Consider the following 17,890-nt stretch of genomic DNA (forward strand, 5'->3'; position numbering starts at 1 on the left):
ATGCTGGAACAGAGTTTGAGTCTCTTAGTTCCAGTGAAGGGAAACTGTAATGCTACAGTGTGCAGTTGTGTGCTTCAAACTTTGGGGAAGAAGCACATATGGGTGTGATGGTCAGGTGTCCACATACTTTTGGTCATATAGTGTATTTCATGCCAGTACTATCTGCAGTGTATTTCAGTCCTATATGTAGAGGTTGTATGATTTCCAGACTAGTTCACCAGAAGAAACAGGATGTTTTGGACAGAAATAGAATTCATTAGTTCACCAACTCCCACAGTTAAGTTGTGCAAAATCAAGACAGCTGGATTTGTCAACAAGCATTCATTAAAAATAATCAGGAAGAGAATCTCCTGACTCATGCTTCATTTTTGTGTCAATGACTTTAAATGATTTATGTGCTGAAACAACAGAACATACATATTTATATTTCTTCTGGTATGAGGTTAAGGTTGGTACAGACTACCCATGATGCACTGCGTTGTATGTAGGCAGTTTTGGACACAGTGCTAGTCAGTTGCGCATATAGAAACTTACAATAAGCAGAATATTATCAAGATGGCGTTCTTATTCTCACTCCTGTCTTTCCTCCCATAGATCTTCATCCCCGTGTTTCTGAACTCCAGTGAGCAGGTTCTGACTGAGGTTCCCGTCACTGCTGAGACACGGTGTAAAGACGTGGTGGAGTTCTGCAGGGAGGCCGGAGAGAGCGGCTGCCGCCTCGTACAAGTCTGCAAAGGAAAAGGTTATTATTAAAACTCTTTCCTAATCACAAATACTCAACCATCCTCTAATTGTAGTATTTCTCTCCCGTCTTACACATCTGGTTGAACTCAGATCATTATGAAGATCCATCTGACCTAAGTTAGAAGTTTCTAGAACTTTCTACAACTGAAATGGAAAACAAGCCAAGTTCCTTCTAGCACTGTCCTTGGTTTGTCCCTGTGGGGAACCCTTAACAATTCTAGGTAGAACCCTTATCCTTTGAATGGTGTGAACATGAGAGTCGGATTTAAATATTCTGATCTGATTCAGTTTTAAGTGAACCTTTTAATCTGCTCAACCATCTTTTTTTTAGTAATGATAGCTTTGATTACAAATTACATGATATTGTTTGATTGATGCATGATTAAATTAGTTTTAAAATCATTATAACTTTTAAAAATAAAATTGTATTTTTTCAAGGTATTTTTAATGTACCTGTATACAAAAGGAAATGTGTTTTGTTGCACCAGCACAAATAAATACAGACAAAATACTACTACTGCTACTGCTACTATTATTAAAAAAATAGCATTATAAACATTATAATGCACTAAATGCACTTTTATCTTTAATAATCATCTCAATCGTTTTCTAGATGCTGTAAAAAAATAACATTTGTGAAATGCAAATAAATCTTTTTCCTACTGCCTATTTTATGAGACTACTAAGAGGTTAAATAATAATAAATAAGAATGAACGGAGCGATTGTGTATTTGTATTTGATAACTGATTAAATATTGTAATTGATTAGACTGTAAAGATTAGATTGTAAAGTAAACGTGGCGGATGTTTCCGGCTGCAGAGAGAGCGATACCTTCAGATCACCTGATGCTGGAGTACCTGCAGAAATGGGGTCAGAGGAGGCAGGAGGTGAAGTTTTACCTGCAACATGAGAACGAGCGCAGCAGCAAGGGTGAGTAACACACACACACACACACACACACACACACACACACACCTGCTCTAGATAAACATTACACCCCATGTGGGAAAATTCAATCTGCTCGGCTGTGCACAATCAGGCCGGTGAATGAAAGTATTTACTGAACGTATCGTTGTGAATATGTGTGTTACACTTTTGTGCTTTTAGCACAGAGGTCCTGATTTAATAAGATCCTAAGTAAAGAGACTGATTTGTGAGTGCGATCTGATAAAGTGGTTGTGTTCTGAGTGATTTACAGAGAATAACTGCGGAAAGGAAAAGTCGTGGGAGGAAACACTATTTACACGAGGGTTCTGCATGCGCTTATTGTTCTTGATGGCCGTGACTAGTTCAGATCTCAAACAGACTTCAGGAAAAGTAAAAAACTGAAACTGAAAAGCCAAGATGGCTTTAAAAATGTTCAAAGTACAGTAAGAAGTCAAACAAAATCAGATTATAAAGCATGTACATGTAAAAAAAATAATAAAATTATTAGTTATTACAAAATTAAGTAATAATAAGTAATAATAAGTCATCATTGAGATACTGAGATATGATTGTGAAAAAAACCTTAATAAACGAATGCAATTTTTGGCAAATTTAATACCTGCCTTTCATCGTATTAATTTGCACATAGTCTCTGTTTCTTAAGTGAATTTCAGGCTGAGCTAAATCACACTGCAGGCAGGAAATTCATTTATTTCTACTGACTCCACCTTCTTTAGGTAGAAGTTAAATATTCATGAAGGCAAATGCACAAAATATAGAAGAAAAATAGTTTGGGGGCCTTTTTTAATTATTTTTTTTACACACACATAACTCTTTTGTAAATCAGAGCCTAAGTGTAGGAGTGTGTTCAGTTGTGTAAAGACCTCTTCATATACATATACAGATACATTTCACACAGTGTATATGAGTAATCCGAGGAGCTTGTGGTACACATTTCTTGCCTTTGACACTTGCCAGATTCTTTTCTGAGTTCGGTGTTTAGACTCTGGCTCTGTCCTATTTGGAGAGGAGCCTATTTTCCATCACACACACACACACACACACACAGACACACACACACACAGACACGTGTGTGGCTCTTGGAGTTGCATAACTAATCACATTTGTGTGTGTGATTTGTCTTCTCACCACTGACCAGACCCAACCTTTCCACCCGAGGCGGATGTGAGAAGCACGCGCTCGTCACTTCCCCTCGTCTCATGTGGAAGCTCATTGAGAGAGATGGAGTGATAAGTGAGAGTGAAAGAGAGTAACTCGGTGTCTGTAGTTGGGCTCAGCAGTGTGACGATATGATATCGATATTGTGATAAACGACATCTTAGTACACATTGTTACTCATCAACAAGCAGCTTCAAATCTCCTTTATCTTTTTACGTATTTATTTATTATGATTTTTTTTAAAAAATTGCTTTATTATTCTGCTGACAGTTCATTAGAAAATCTAAATTTCATGATGCATATTGTGTACTGTGAAAATATTTTTGCCATTTCGCCCATCCTTAATCCATATTCATAACTTACATAGAAGAAACATAGAAGAAAATTATGCCACAATTTTAAAACTTTGGAAGCACCAGGCGGATAAAACGAAGGCCTACACACACACACACACACACACACACACACACACACAAAACATATTATCACTTATTGCTCACAGTTCATACAACCAAACTAATATGCTAGCTAACATGAGCTATTCACTGAACCATTACATTTCCTGTTAAAATTACATCACATCGAGATGCTAACTACTAAAAATGCTAAATACAAGGATACTAAATACAAAAAACACACCACTGCATATGTTTAGTGCTAAAGTACATTGTTGAAATGTAAAATGCTTATATATATATTCACTCAGATTGGTTCATAGTGAGGTGTGTGTGTGTGTGTGTGTGTTTTCAGCTCAGACAAATGACCCGAGGTCAGTAATCACACACCCTTTCATGCTGAGGGAAAGTCACATGGTTAATCACAGAGTCACGACTAATCAAGCGTAATGCTGAGGCAGGAGATCAGACACACGCATCAGACACAACCGCACATTTACATTCACATTTACATTCATGTCACGTGACATAACGCTTTTATCTGAGTGACTTATAGACGTCCTCTAGTGTATATATTCTTCTGCAAGATCAGCTCGAGTGTAAAGAATAAAGATACCAACAAACTAAAGAAATACATTAATACACAGATTATACACTCAGAATAAGTGTGTTTATTACTCTGTGTGATATTTATGTTCTTGTTAAAGACACGGTTTATTTAATGGTGCAATATTGATGTAAGATTTGGGAATGTCGCCCTCTCTGGTAGAAACATGCGATTGCAAGCTAGCTATAATATAATTCCTGTACATGTGCTGAGGTTATTGAGGTCTCAGTAAATTTTTAAGAATCAGGTGAAAGAGAAAGACTTTGCAGATTTACAAGAACAAGAACATCAACAGGTTCATGCTTTCCAACACCAACTTCTGGTGTTTCCTCCTTTTTAGTTAAAAAAAAGCTTTCTTTCTTTCTTTCTTTCTTTCTTCCTTCATTGCTTTCTTTTCTTTCTGACTAACACTAGCACACTAGCTAAAGCACAAGGTCTTGTTGAAGGAGGAAGACTTGTTTTTGGGCGAGTTTGTGGCCGAGTCCTTGGCTGTACTACTTTCAGGTGTACATTTCCACAGACTCATAAATTTTTTGCCACAGAGCATTTATGGCTTGTTTTTTTTTTGTAGAACAGTTTTGCCTCCTGAACGCTCTCATTTGTAGCTCAGTTGATCTCCTGCTCACTTCAGTGTCAGAGTGAACTTAAAGATGAGAATAATTTTGTCTTGTGTCCTTCAGGAAGACAGACATCAGAGCAGCTGAGCAGAAGGATGAAGGGGAGGATGGACAGATTCTCTGTGAATGGGGTATATACACTACATACACACTTCAACTTCCTGTTGAGCCCGACCCTCTGTTTATATTTTGTAGTAATACAGATGAACATATCGTTTATGCTATATATCATCTTTTCATCTCGCTGGTGAGAACTTTCACAGAAACAGGCAATTTGACTGACGTTCCAGGCGACTGATAACAAACACTTTCCCTCAGTTTGTCAGGAAACATGCAGACAAGATATCTTGTTTCCTCACCACTTTCTTCAGTTCTGTGTATCACTACATCCTGCTGCGTAAAGCTCCTGGTTATTTCATACGTCCTGTATCTGGATTCTGTCCTCATTATTTTTTAACTCCATGCATTTACACTCGTCTCTAGTGAGAGACTGAAATCTGAGGGCTGTGTTTTAGGCTTTAAAATGCAGAATGAAAGCAGTTCCAGTGCTCCTCGCTTTAGGAGTAATCTTAAACTAAAAGTTTCCTAAATGCTTTAACGTTCTGATTTTCATTCATTTGCTTTCTCTGAGTTTTCTACGAATTTGTCCCTTTCTCTTGTTCTTTCTTTCTTTCTTTCTTTCTTTCTTTCTTTCTCTATGCTGGTCCGTCTTTCTTCTTTTCTTTTTTCCTTTTCTTCTCTTCCTTTTCTTCTCTTCCTTTTCTTCTCTTCCTTGCTTGTGTAGGTTTTCTATGGGACTGTTTTTCCTCTTTCTTTCTTTCTTTCTTTCTTTTTTTGTGTTGGTCTGTCTCCTTTCCTTTTTTCCTTTTCTTCTCTTCCTTTCCTCTATGAGTTTTCTGTGGGCTGTTTTCTTTCTTTCTTTCTTTCTTTCTTTCTTCCTTCCTTCTCAGTAAGCAGAGCTTGTAACAGAAAGCGTGCAGTAGTTTGCTGTGATGCAGGTTGTATGAGACGCAATGCTTCACTGGACTGTTTAAATCCTGTATCTCTGCAGTAATATTATTTAGACTGTAATATTATTTAGACTGTAATAATATTTAGACTGCAGTAATATTTAGTGCTGTGTCACAGAACGTGAACTTCTCCACACAGAGTTATCATAATCCATGTGAAATGCCTGGTGTTTTTTCAGAGACAGCTGCTGGACACGACGTTTAGACTGGGTGTGTGTTCAAAGCTTATTTGGTGCAGTGTTTATTTGTGTGTTATTTCTGTGTAAATCTGCGTTTTCATGTTCTGCTTAGAAATATTTGGCATATTTGCTATAAATGATATTGTAAATAATAAGGATGTAGTGTGTAGCGTGTTGTGTGTGTTGTGATGTGTAAATTTCACAGGTATGAAGGCGAAAAATCCACATTCCTTCCTTGTGAATGTATGAATTTTAAAATTAAATCTATAAAAAAAAGAAAAGTGAGATGTAAATCATCAAATGTAAGTTGTTTTATTTCAACAAACATTTATTAGAGTAAGTATTTCCAGGAGCTGAATCTCACACAACGTTCTATCAGACATAATGTGCACTGTGTAGAGTTACTGCGTCATGTTATACCCTTTGTAGTGAGCATATAAAGTGAAAAGAAGCCGTTTGGAATTTAGCCTCAGAACTGCAGTAAGTGTTTGTTGTAAATAAACTACTTACATGTCATATCACTCTTCTTTTTTGATATTAGATGCTTGAATAAAATCTTTAATGCTGCGCTAGTTGAAGAAGTGTAAGATCTATATGTACAGATATATGTTAATGTTGAGAGTGTGAGTGTTGTGTTTGGACACGGCTGAGTTATGATGGAGGAGCTGCAGGGAGAAAACGTCAGCGATGGAAGCCATAAACACGCTGAGAATAAAAAAAAACCACCTCAGCATGATTACAGCTTTGATTGACTCCACAGGATCGTAAAGCGACTTCCTCCCATCGTCCCCTCCACACGCCGTACAGCTCTCTTACAGATCTGTCTTTATTTTCTCTCCGGGACATAAACTGCCCCGATCGGATCATAAATCACGTCCCTTGGCCAGGCCATGTTTACATACAGAGCACTGAATTTTATGTCTGTGTTCATGAGGAGACAATACGGGCTGTGTTTCATTCTGTATTGGATCTTTGCAGCCACATGCTTTGAAGTTGCATGTCTCATTAGGCAGCATTTTAACCAAATAACTAGCACAAGGCTTTTCTCTGTGCTACATAATATAGCATAAGCTAGCTACATAACGTGTTAAATTAGCTACTAAATTAAATTTCTGAATATCAGTTTCATATAGCATACGTTTAAACCTTCATGAAATGCTATATAGGATAAATGTCATGCTGCCGATTTTGGTAGAAGTTAGCTGAAGCTAAATCTGAACAAATACAGCCCCTCTCTTTAGTGTTGCCTCCAAAGCCACGCCCCCTACGGAGGGCTTCCTGAATGCGAGCAGAAGATGGGAAGCATTTTAATACGTTATCGTTTCTATAGAAACCTCACTCACAGGGACTTGTACGACGGACGCTCCACATAAACAGATTTTAAAAAGTCTGTAATCATGTGGGGACATGGTGAAGTTTTCTTTAAGGAGACATTTACTTTTAACATTTATGGAAGGAGTCTCCAGTGTCAGCACTTTGTAACGGTCAGTACGTTTTCAAGACAGAGGAGTTTTCGCTTCTTCGCGGTTTCTCGGTAACATGACAAGCTGCGTTTTTTTTTCTTTTATGCACTTCAAGTGAGAGAAAGAGAGAGGCTGATGAGGGAACGACTGTTTATAGCTGCTGTTACGTAAATGAGAACAGAAACTAACTTGTATTGTAACTATAAATGGATAAAAAGTATGACATGTCATTTTAAAAATAAATAAATAATTCTAGTAGTTGCAAAATTTAGTGGTATAAGAGAAATAAAGCTGGTAAAAAACTTATTGTTTTACTATAACAGCATTCCTTCCATTCCATAGCTAAGTAGAAAAGCTACTAACAGCTAGCTAAAAAATATTAGTTGCAATAACTGTTGAATTTATTTAATTAATGACTTCTGAACATCACTAAGCCACAGTTCAGCAAAACTTTCATGGAATTCTGGTCCAGTAAACAGAGTTTTGCCTTACACTGAAGAAGGGTCGATCAGAGCCTGTGTTTTATTTTGGCCAAAATAAGGAGCTCAGAAATTGCTGCCTAATTGCCTTCTGATTGGAAGGCAGTGATATTTCATATACAATGATGAATTGTGGATTTGTCATGGACATGTCAAGGATTGCATGTATTTGATCAGGAAACAGATCTCACACTTCCTGTTTTCCGTGTCCCAGATGTCGAAGGTTGTTTGACCCATTTCCGAGACTCTTGGTCGATAAGAGACGGTGTAATAAAATCCTGCGCTATGTGGAGACTCTCACGCATGTGACGCGCTACAGCTTCGCCTTTAAGTGCAGCAAGACAGCTGTGGCGCTGTGGTGCAGCATGGGGGGGGTGCTGCAGAGAAAAGAGAGTGTGTGTGTGTGAGAGAGAGAGAGAGAGAGAGGGAGAAGTGCTTGCAGGTCAGATGTGCTCTGAGAGGGAAAAACTTGCGCAGTGGAAGTGCTTATCTGATAAAGGAGCCATATATTTTCACTCCTCATTAAAAACACTGGGCCGTGACGTGAGAGCCTTAAAGTGTTAGTTCAACTCACAGAGATTCTACGCTGGACTGCAGGACGTGTGCTGACACACACACACACACACACACACACATATACACACACACACACACATCTTAAACGGGAAAAGACTCACCTGTGAGGCAGTCAGGATGGAGTGGAAGCACATCGAAGCCGTGCAGGAATTCACGGCTGAAGGACAATGCAGTAAAATCGAGGTGCGATCGTGTCTGATAAGCTGGGACTCTGCCCAGGTAAAAACCCTGCAGGGCTCCTCACTGCTCCGTGTGTGTGTGTTTGTGTGTGTGTTTCAGAGTTTGGTGCGTGGCATCAGATAAATCTTCCCTAAGTTGGTGATGTAGTGATGAATGATTCACTAATGAGTCAGTTCTTTCTGAATGACTCTTTTATGGTAATATTTAGATAGATAGATAGATAGATAGATAGATATCAGTAAAAAGGAATGAAAATGAAGACATCCTGTTATTCTGAATTCAGAACTACGCACTTGGATGGATGAATGGATGGATTGATGGTTGGACGAATGGAAAGTTGGTGGATGAACAGATGATAAGTGAACAGCTGATAACTAGTTGTGTGGGTGGGAGGATGGATGGACAGGTGGCTGGATGGATTGATGTGTGGGTAGACAGAGATGGATGGATGGTTGGAACAGAGATGGGGTGGGGATAGATGAATGGTAAATGGATGGATGGAATGGGGTGGATGCATGGTGTGGTGGATGAACGGTTGGGTGAATGGGTGATGGAGGAATAAGTGGATGGATAGAAGGGTGGGTGGATGGATGGATGGATGGATAGATGGATGAATTGTTGGATGGGTAATAGAAGTTGGGTGCATGGCTGGATGGATGGAAATTGCTGGGTCGATGAATGGATGGATAGTAGATGGATGGAAGAGTGTGCGGATGGATGATGAATGGATGGATGGATGGATAGAAATGTGCCTTGGTTGATGCATATAAAGGTTGGTGGATGGTTGGGTGGATAATAGAAGAGTAAGTGCGTGGATGGTAGATGATAGAAGAGTAGGTGGATGGACAGATGGATGGGTGGATGGTAAATGGATTGTTTTTTTTTTGCTAGTTAATAAGTTGGTGAAGTTAGCTTTCAATCTCTTGGTTAGCTTTCTCATGTTCTTTAGCTTCCACTAGGTAGAAAAGCTTTCAGTTGCTAATTAGCGTTTGCTCACTAAGTTAGCTTTGACTTGCAAAGTTAGCTTTTCCTCACTAGGTTGGTTTCCACTTGCTAAGTTAGCTTTCAGTCATATGGTTAGCTTTCACATGTTACTTTAGCTTCCACTAGCTACGAAAGCTTTAATAGATTAGCTTTCATTAGCTAGGAAAGGTTTAATTTTCTAGTTGTCTTTCACTAGCTAGGTTAGACTTTACTCACTTAGATTAGCTTTGATTTGGTTGGAAAGTTTTCTTTTACTCAGTAGTTTAGACTTTACTTACTAATTTAGCTTTCACTTTGACTCGCTAGTTAGTTTTTACCTCTGGGTTGCTCAGACTTGAATAAAACGTAACGCATAATCTTGGGCAAGTTACTGTGTGATTGGTGAGGGTGCAGTTTCTTCTTCCTGAGATTAGCCCCGCCCACTTTATATTAAAATAGGAGGAATTGTACATGCCTTTTTTAAAACATTGGTAAGTTATTAATAGTTAATAATGCACTGTGTGGCTACACACAGATTTGTAGTGTTGAATAAAAAGCTTTTTTTTTTTAAATTAAAGATAAATAAATGTAAATCAGTCGTTGGTATCTGCTTAAAGAGCCCTTAACGATCGACATGTCACTCTGAGACATGGTTAATGCGGTTTCTACACTAAAGCCCTGACTCAGATTTGCTGCATAAGATTCCGATTTATCATTTAGGAAATGAGGCAAGTGTTCACTGAGGCGTTTCGGAGAATTGGGACGGAGCCAGTGAGTGTTAAATGCACCATAGTGACCCATACTGCAGAGGTACAGGATGGCAATTTCACTTCTGATTATGATTAAACATATGTATGTGTGTGTGTGTGTTTGTATACAGTATATAAGTGAACATGTACAAAAGCAGGACTTCCTCTTCTCTCTCTCCAGGCTTTTCCTAGTGACTCTGCAGACTCTTTTTTTTTCCGGCCTTTGCCTCGATGTTTTACGCTCACATCTGCACTGCAGTACAGCAGCAGCGACTAACGTGACAGATGCAATGAATATTGTAGTGACTTTATTCTTAGTGCATTTACTAAATAACCTCTAATGCAGTGCACATCATTTACAGGCTGCTTGTTAAACATTACTGATTTAAAAAAATAAAATAAGAAATATTAAATCATTTTAAAAAAAATTCAAAAATTGCCATGCAACTTTTAGTGGAATTCATTTCTTTTTTCTTTTTTTAAGTGAAATTTGGTTGTGTGTCCTAATACAAAACCTCAAGTTTGGCATCTTACCTTTTGAAAGTGTATATTTTGCTTGCCATTCTCACACCCGTGATGTGTGTGTGTGTGTGTGTGTGTGTGTGTGTGTGTGCAGATGGGGACTCCGCGTGTGGAGCTGACTCTGTCTGAGCTTCAGGAGATGGCTGTACGTCAGCAGCAGCAGATCGAGGCTCAGCAGCAGATGCTCTTGGCAAAGGTAATCACCTTTACACTACACTGCTCCGTCTGTCCCGTCTGACTCACACACATCTGAACATCACTTTGTGTGTGTGTGAGTGTGTGTGTGAGTGTGTGTGAGTGTTTGTCTGAGACTGCGGCGAGTCCACACTTCCTCTGTTACACACTGTTACAGTGTTACTGTAATTCCTAAATAAAGCTGAATGAAAAAGATGAGAAAGTGAATAATAAATTGGGAGTTTAAAAGGAGGTCAAGAGTTTTCTGCTCTGTTGAGCCATGTGAGAATGTGTGTGTGTGTGTGTGTGTGTGTGTTATAAGAAGCCATGTTTATCTCAGACAGACATGCACACATGGGAATTCGGACATGTGCACACCCGGACATGTGATACGAGGACGCTGTCTCAGCTGTCTTTAGAACAGGATTCGTCCAATGAGCCGTGTGGGCAAAACATTTTTTTAAGAGAGTAGTGAATTCCATGAGGTTTTGGAAATGTTCCTTTGAGATCCTGGTCCATGCTCACATGATTGCATGACATATTTAGTGCAGATTTGTCAGCTGCACATTCATGCTGCAAATCTCTCATTGTACCACATCCCAAGCTGGGGACTGGGAAGGGCATTGAAGTACAGTACCCTGAACTCATTACCATCTTCATGGAACCAGTTGAGATGGCTTTGTGACATTATCATGCTTGAAGTAAGCGTTATAAGATGGTTAGCAACAATACTCAGACAGGCTGGGGCATTTAAACAATGCTTAACCATAATACATATACGGCCCAATATATGTCAAGAACACATTCCCCACACCATTACACCACCACCACCAGCCTGAAGTGTTGGATTCACGGATTTTTGCTGTTTAGGCCAAATACTGATGCAGCAGAAATCATGAGTCATCAGACCAGGAGATGTTTTTCTAGTCTTCAACTATCCAGTTTCAGTGATCCTGTACCCACTGTGGTCTCAGATTCCACTTCCTTCCTGACAGGAGTGGAACCTGATGTGCTTTTCTGCTGTTGTAGCCCAGGTTTGCCCGGGTGGTGTGTGTTGTCTGAGATGCTTTTCTGCTCACCACGGTTGTAAAGAGTGGTTATTTGAGTCTTCCTGTCAGCTCAAAGTCAGCAGAACTGCCACTCACTGAATATACTGTGTGTATATATTACTCAGGTCAAGCTTGAAATTGTACTGTTCTATTGGCAGATAATTTTACTAATTTCAATCATTTTTTAAAAAAGAAAACAAATGCAGTGAGATATTTTAAGTAAAAATAAACCCAACTTTTAGACTGGTTTCAGTAACAGGATAAACTTTATTGATTCTGAAAAAAAATTCTTGTGCTTTTGCTCAAAACAATACAAAAACTGTGAAAGATAACAATGAATAAATTTGGTCAAAAATATACACAGAGACTCACTAGTAACAAAATAAAAAATAGAAACATTCTTTAAAACTAACTATATATAAAAAGTGCAAAAAAGTGTAAGTAAAATAAAACAGAGATGTGAATGTAGAAATACAAGTGTGAATAAAATAAAAAGAATTTATTCTATGTAAAATTAGTTTTCACACACTTTCATGGACTTTCCATCCGTCTCAAGATTTATTCTGTGCTTCAAGTTCAAAACAGACGTCTCATCTGTCAAAAGTGGTAACGTGAAGATCCACATTTCACTACAATATAATCACTTTAAATTATTTTATTTATGGCCATGAACTAAGCATTAATGGTTAAGCATTAAAAGATAACTGTCATTGCCATTCAGTCATGATGTCACTGAACTTTCATAAATTGTAGTTGAAAAGCTAAGAAAAATGGTTTTGCTTGTAAACAGAGTGTGTATTAGAAATGGGAGAGTTTTCTTCTCTCCTGTACGTCACTCTGACACTGTGTCATGAGTCGACACTGACGTTAGTGTGTGTACATGCAGGCTTTAGGTCAGTGTGTGTGAGTGTACATGCAGGCTTTAGGTCAGTGTGTGTGTGTGTGTACATGCAGGCTTTAGGTCAGTGTGTGTGTGTGTGAGATGCGTGTAGAGCTCTGAGTCTCAAACAACAGCAGGAAGGGACTCACTCCATGGCCAAAGGAAATTACATCAGCACAAAGCTGCAGCTGCCAGGAAGTGGCAGAATGAAAAGTGTGTGAATGAAATGTCCTGAAGTTTGAGGAAAGTAGGAGGAGGAAGAAGAGGAGGAGGAGATCATATGATCTTTGATTCATCTGAGAACTTCACCAGTCAGTCTCGAGAATGTTCACGGATATGATTTGTTTATCAATTGTCAGGTAAATAAAAGACTATTTTCAATTTTTTAGATGTATTTTTATGTATATTCGATACATGATGAGTTATTATATCGTTCTACTTTTTAATTTTTAAAAATTGTTAATTAAAATGGAGTAATTTCTTTTTATATTCCCTTCACAAAGTGTTCAGTGTCATCTCTTAACATCTAACACCTGATTTTGACCAGACGTAATAATAATAGTGACTAATAACTACCTGGATTTATTAATGTTTATTATTTTATTAATCTTTATTATTTATTATCTTGATATATTAATCTTATTATCATTGAAAAAGATTACTTTACAGTGTATTTAAATGGGACCAACAGAAAAAATATTTCAGCTAAGTCCTAAATCCTAAACTAAATCCTGTATCATGGTGCAAAACTGTTAAAAAAAAAAATAATAATAAAAAAATAATAATAATAATAATAGACTTCCAGGTGCCATTTTTGAAGCTGATTAACATATCTTAATTTAAATATCTGGAAATTCTGATCTATTGTCTCGTATTCATCTTTTGCTGTCAAACTCAAATGTGTTCAGTGTATAGCAAAAAAAAAAAAAAAAAAGAAGAAGAACTGGCCTTGCTGTTCTAATACTTTTGGAAGGGATTATAGTGGTTTTTGCTTATTTCTCATAAAAGGTGCCAATACTTATGGAGATCTACAGTACACAAAGCTTTACAGTGATCTTTTTTCTTATATCTGTGAAGAAAGATAGAATCTTGTTTGAGAAATGTATTTTGTCAGAACTGTAGTAGTGTTTTAATATATGCTGAAATAAGAATGTGTTTGTTGTGGAGCTGACAGTGTGAGATATCTGTGGTGCTAATGCCTGTGTGTGTGTGTGTGTGTGTGTGTTTGTCTGTGTGCTCATTATGAATCTGTATTGCTGCATTAGCATATGTGTTTATGGTGAGAGCCGCAGTAGCAGTAACCCTGTGGTGATATAAATGGCTTTGTTCATTCTCTAATGCGTGTGTGTGTGTGTGTGTGTGTGTGTGTGTGTGGTTGCTGTGTGTCGGTTTATTCTAGAGAAGGCTAGTATATGAGTCAGCAAAAAAACATTCTCTCTCCATTATTCAAACACACACACACACATTCCCTGTTTTTATCTTTTTTCATTATGTGCCTTCTTCATTGTGACTGACAGACAAACAGGCCACGCCCCCTTCCCTGGTTCTATCATACACAAAGGCCACGCCTCTTTTAATTAACTGCACATTATATTGATTTGAAGGTGACATCCACAGCCCTAGGATCCAGGGTTTGAGTGTTTAAGTGTTTAAGTGTGTGTGTGTGTGTGTGTGTGTGTGTGCAGGAGCAGCGTTTGCGCTATCTGAAGCAGCAGAATCCTCATCAGGGCCCGGCCACGCCCGAATCGGAGAAACTGCAGAGGCTGAGGGAGAGAGTGGAGAGTCAGGAGGCCAAGCTGAAGAAAATCCGTGCCATGAGGGGGCAAGTGGACTACAGCAAGCTGATCAACGGAAACCTGTGTATGATCACCACACTTCATTAAACACGAATAAAACCTCACACTGTAGCCGAACGCTGGAATGTTCCAGGGGCCGCCATCTTGGAATCACTTTTTTCCTCAGTGCGGTTTGTGGTATCGCTCCGCCCCTTTAGACCCCGCCTCCTGAAGTTAAGGGATGGAATTGTACGACAAATCAGGAGGTGATGCTGATGATAATAAAGTTCCGCTTTGAAGTCTGCATTAAATGTGAATTGTCACTCATCTAAATCACTTCTAACGTCAAGCTTTAGGCCACGCCCCCTTCCTGGGTCTGAACTATGTGCTGAGAAAGAGAAGTGATGTAGCTGCGACTGTTTTTATATTTGTTTGTGCCATACTTTGTGAAAGACCACATCAGCAAGGCTGTTTGAGATGCTGAACAACTCATGCACATGCACAATGCTAAACACAATGCTGATTACATTCTGGTGTAAAAAGAACAATGGGACAATACTGAGAGTTTCTGATCTGTGCGTGTGTGTGTGTGTGTGTGTGTGTGCGTGTGTAGCGGCAGAGATCGAGCATGTGAGCAATCTGTTCCAGGAGAAGCAGGTGGAGCTACAGCAGGCCGTGATGAAGGTGGAGCACCTCACACACCAGCTGGAGGATCTGAGAAACAAACGCATTACAGAGTCACAGCCTGCAGGGGGCAGCGCCCTGGAGCTCCACAAACTGTACCAGGAACTGCAGGTACACACACACAAACACACACACACTCACACACACACACACACATGTCTTTACACCTGTTAGTCTAAATGATGGTGACATGGACTATCTCTGGTCCAGTGAAGGAGGTGTGGCCTCTGTGTCTGTCAGACCAAGTCAAAGGGGTGTGGCCTCAGTGTCTGTAATTCCAAGTGAAGGAGGTGTGGCCTCTGTGCTTGTTAATCACATTGAGAAGGCGTGGCCTCTGTCAGGTTGCGTGAAGGGGCATAGTCCCATCATCTGTCAGAGCAAGTAAAATGGGTGTGGCTTCAGTTTTTGTCAGTCCCGGTTTAGGAGGCTTGGCCTCAGTGTCTGTTGGTCCCAGTAAAGGGGGCATGGCCACCGTAAATATCAGACGCCTCTCTTTAATCAAAGCTAACACAGTTTTAAAAAATGAAATCATCTCACATTGGATTAATGGATGTTTCACACATCAGATCATTGATCACATATAAAAAGTCTATGGATTTGCCTAATAAAGTTGAATTAAAATAGTGTATCAGTTGAATTGTTAAATATGAAATGAAATATTAAACAGTTTCAGTCAGACAGAAACACAGTGGCTTCAGTGGACTGTGTGTTTGGACTCTTAAATCCAGAGCACGCTAAGTCAGTCATTAACAAGCATGCTAATGTATTAGCAAACATTTGCAAATCCGCTGCAGACAGATGCTACAGCACTTTAACTGGTGTGCGTGTGTGTGTGTGTGTGTGTGTGTGTGTGTGTGTTGACTTATTTGGTCCCTCAGATGAGGAACAAGCTGAATCAGGAGCAGAACAGTAAACTCCAGCAGCACAAGGACCTGCTGAACAAACGCAACCTGGAGGTGAGCATGATGGACCGACGCATCGAGGAGCTGAGAGAGCGCCTCTACAGGAAGAAAGCTGAGGTGTGTGTTACAGTGTGTTAAAAAGCAACAGACTATCTTCTGACATCGGGAAGCCCTTTAGCGTAGATCCGCAAAAATCTAATCCAAGTTCTAAATCACTGCCCCTGATACCGATTGTAACCATGACAATAATCATAAACATATTATTTACACTCCTCTTTCACTGTTTCACTGATATAAAAGAATTTAGTTACAGATTTATAGGCTATAGTTTGTGGGAATATTATATATTAAAGCAACAAAAACTCAAGAACACTCCACAGAATCTAAAACTAAATCTATAACCGGAATTTAAAAAAGACAAACGTGTGTAATTGTTGATATGATAAAGTTTTCTGTAAGGAGATGTTTATTTAACATTTATGGAAGGAGACTCCAGTGTCAGAGGTTAAGCTGTAACTTCACGTTTTCGCTTTGTGCTTTCTCGGTAACATGACAAGCTGCACCAACTTAAAGAGATGGTGGTGAGGGAACGACTGTTTTAGGAAAATAATCAACTTCGCTTCATCACACCACAGCGTCACTCATTATTTTACTATAACAGCATAACACACACAGAGTTTTATTACTTACACAGTTATTGTGGGGTCAAATGGAAATCAAACTCACTGTTATATTATTAAACACACACACACACACACACACACACACACACACAGATGGGAAGAGCAGCTGTCCTGGTTAGGGTGTGTCAGAGGTCTTGGATGATTTTAGATTCCTGACTTGGGGTGTGGAAATAAAATTAGATTTCTGGCATCACACACACACACACACACATCTTACTATACTTCTGAGGACTTTCCCAAACAAAAAGACCACAACAACAACAACAACGACAACAACAATATTAATAATAGTAATCCTTTATTCAATAAATGAATGAATAAAATTGATACATTTTACTTTACACCAGTATGAAATACTTTAAATATTTAATGAAGCCTCAGACCTTTATTTAATCCTCTCTCTCTCTCTCTCTCTCTCTCTCTCTCTCTCTCTATCTCTCTCCTCCACAGTTAGGGCGGATGAGCACTCCTTCATCCCCTCAGTCTGTTCCCATCACCTCTGGTCGTGTCGCAGCCGTGTTTCCCTACATCCAAGTTCCCACGGTGACCGGGAGGCAGGACGGAGGCTACCCTTTGACCCCTGACACACTTAAACCACACCCACTTCCTGCTCAAATCAGCCACACTCGATCCAGATCAGGTGAGTCTCTGTGTTTCAATGCTTCGATACTGACATCCTGACGGTTGCTATGATGACGATCCGCACACATCTTTCAGAACTTTTCTGAACTATCACAGACGTTAAGGGTTCTTGGTCAGATTGGGAATTTAATCATGATATTGACTGATATTTAATATCAGGTCCATGGATGCCTTAGTCAGTTCCAAATTTCTATTCTTTTCATTTATTCCATAATTTTCTAATGGAACACTTCAGTAACACTCACCTTTTATCTTGCCCCTATTTGAAAGTTGGGACAGAAAATTCCACTCCATCCTGTCATCCACAATCATCTTTACACTTTACTCACACCGATTTCATGCTTGAATTCATCCTTTTTTACTATTTTTTTCTGTCTAACACACATTTTCTTTTGTATCTTGTCATGTCTTTCCTCCTCCACTCCCTGTATTTGTTTCCCCTGTCCATCGTCGATGTGTGTGTGTGTGTGTATGTGTGTACGTGGGTTTTTTTGGTTGGATCGGTGTGTG

At 39.1% G+C, this 17,890-nt stretch overlaps 1 protein-coding gene across 4 annotated transcripts in view; it reads left to right on the forward strand.

Annotated features, from left to right (window-relative positions):
- ppp1r13ba (protein phosphatase 1, regulatory subunit 13Ba) overlaps positions 1 to 17,890 on the forward strand; it is a 36,809-nt gene that overhangs the window by 9,436 nt on the left and 9,483 nt on the right. For 3 of the 4 annotated variants that reach the window (XM_026926376.3, XM_026926374.3, XM_026926375.3), the window contains exons 2-9: positions 595 to 742; positions 1,565 to 1,675; positions 4,534 to 4,601; positions 10,686 to 10,787; positions 14,380 to 14,554; positions 15,083 to 15,264; positions 16,032 to 16,172; positions 17,189 to 17,378. In XM_026926376.3, coding sequence (XP_026782177.1) covers positions 1,591 to 1,675; positions 4,534 to 4,601; positions 10,686 to 10,787; positions 14,380 to 14,554; positions 15,083 to 15,264; positions 16,032 to 16,172; positions 17,189 to 17,378 — 943 coding nt within the window. In that variant the 5' untranslated portion in view covers positions 595 to 742; positions 1,565 to 1,590. Of the gene's footprint in view, positions 1 to 594; positions 743 to 1,564; positions 1,676 to 4,533; positions 4,602 to 8,110; positions 8,397 to 10,685; positions 10,788 to 14,379; positions 14,555 to 15,082; positions 15,265 to 16,031; positions 16,173 to 17,188; positions 17,379 to 17,890 lie in introns of those variants that run through there. The other variant, XM_053237350.1, reaches the window with a different exon arrangement.

This window comes from Pangasianodon hypophthalmus, chromosome 10, assembly GCF_027358585.1.
Source record: "Pangasianodon hypophthalmus isolate fPanHyp1 chromosome 10, fPanHyp1.pri, whole genome shotgun sequence".
Taxonomy (NCBI): Eukaryota; Metazoa; Chordata; class Actinopteri; order Siluriformes; family Pangasiidae; genus Pangasianodon; species Pangasianodon hypophthalmus.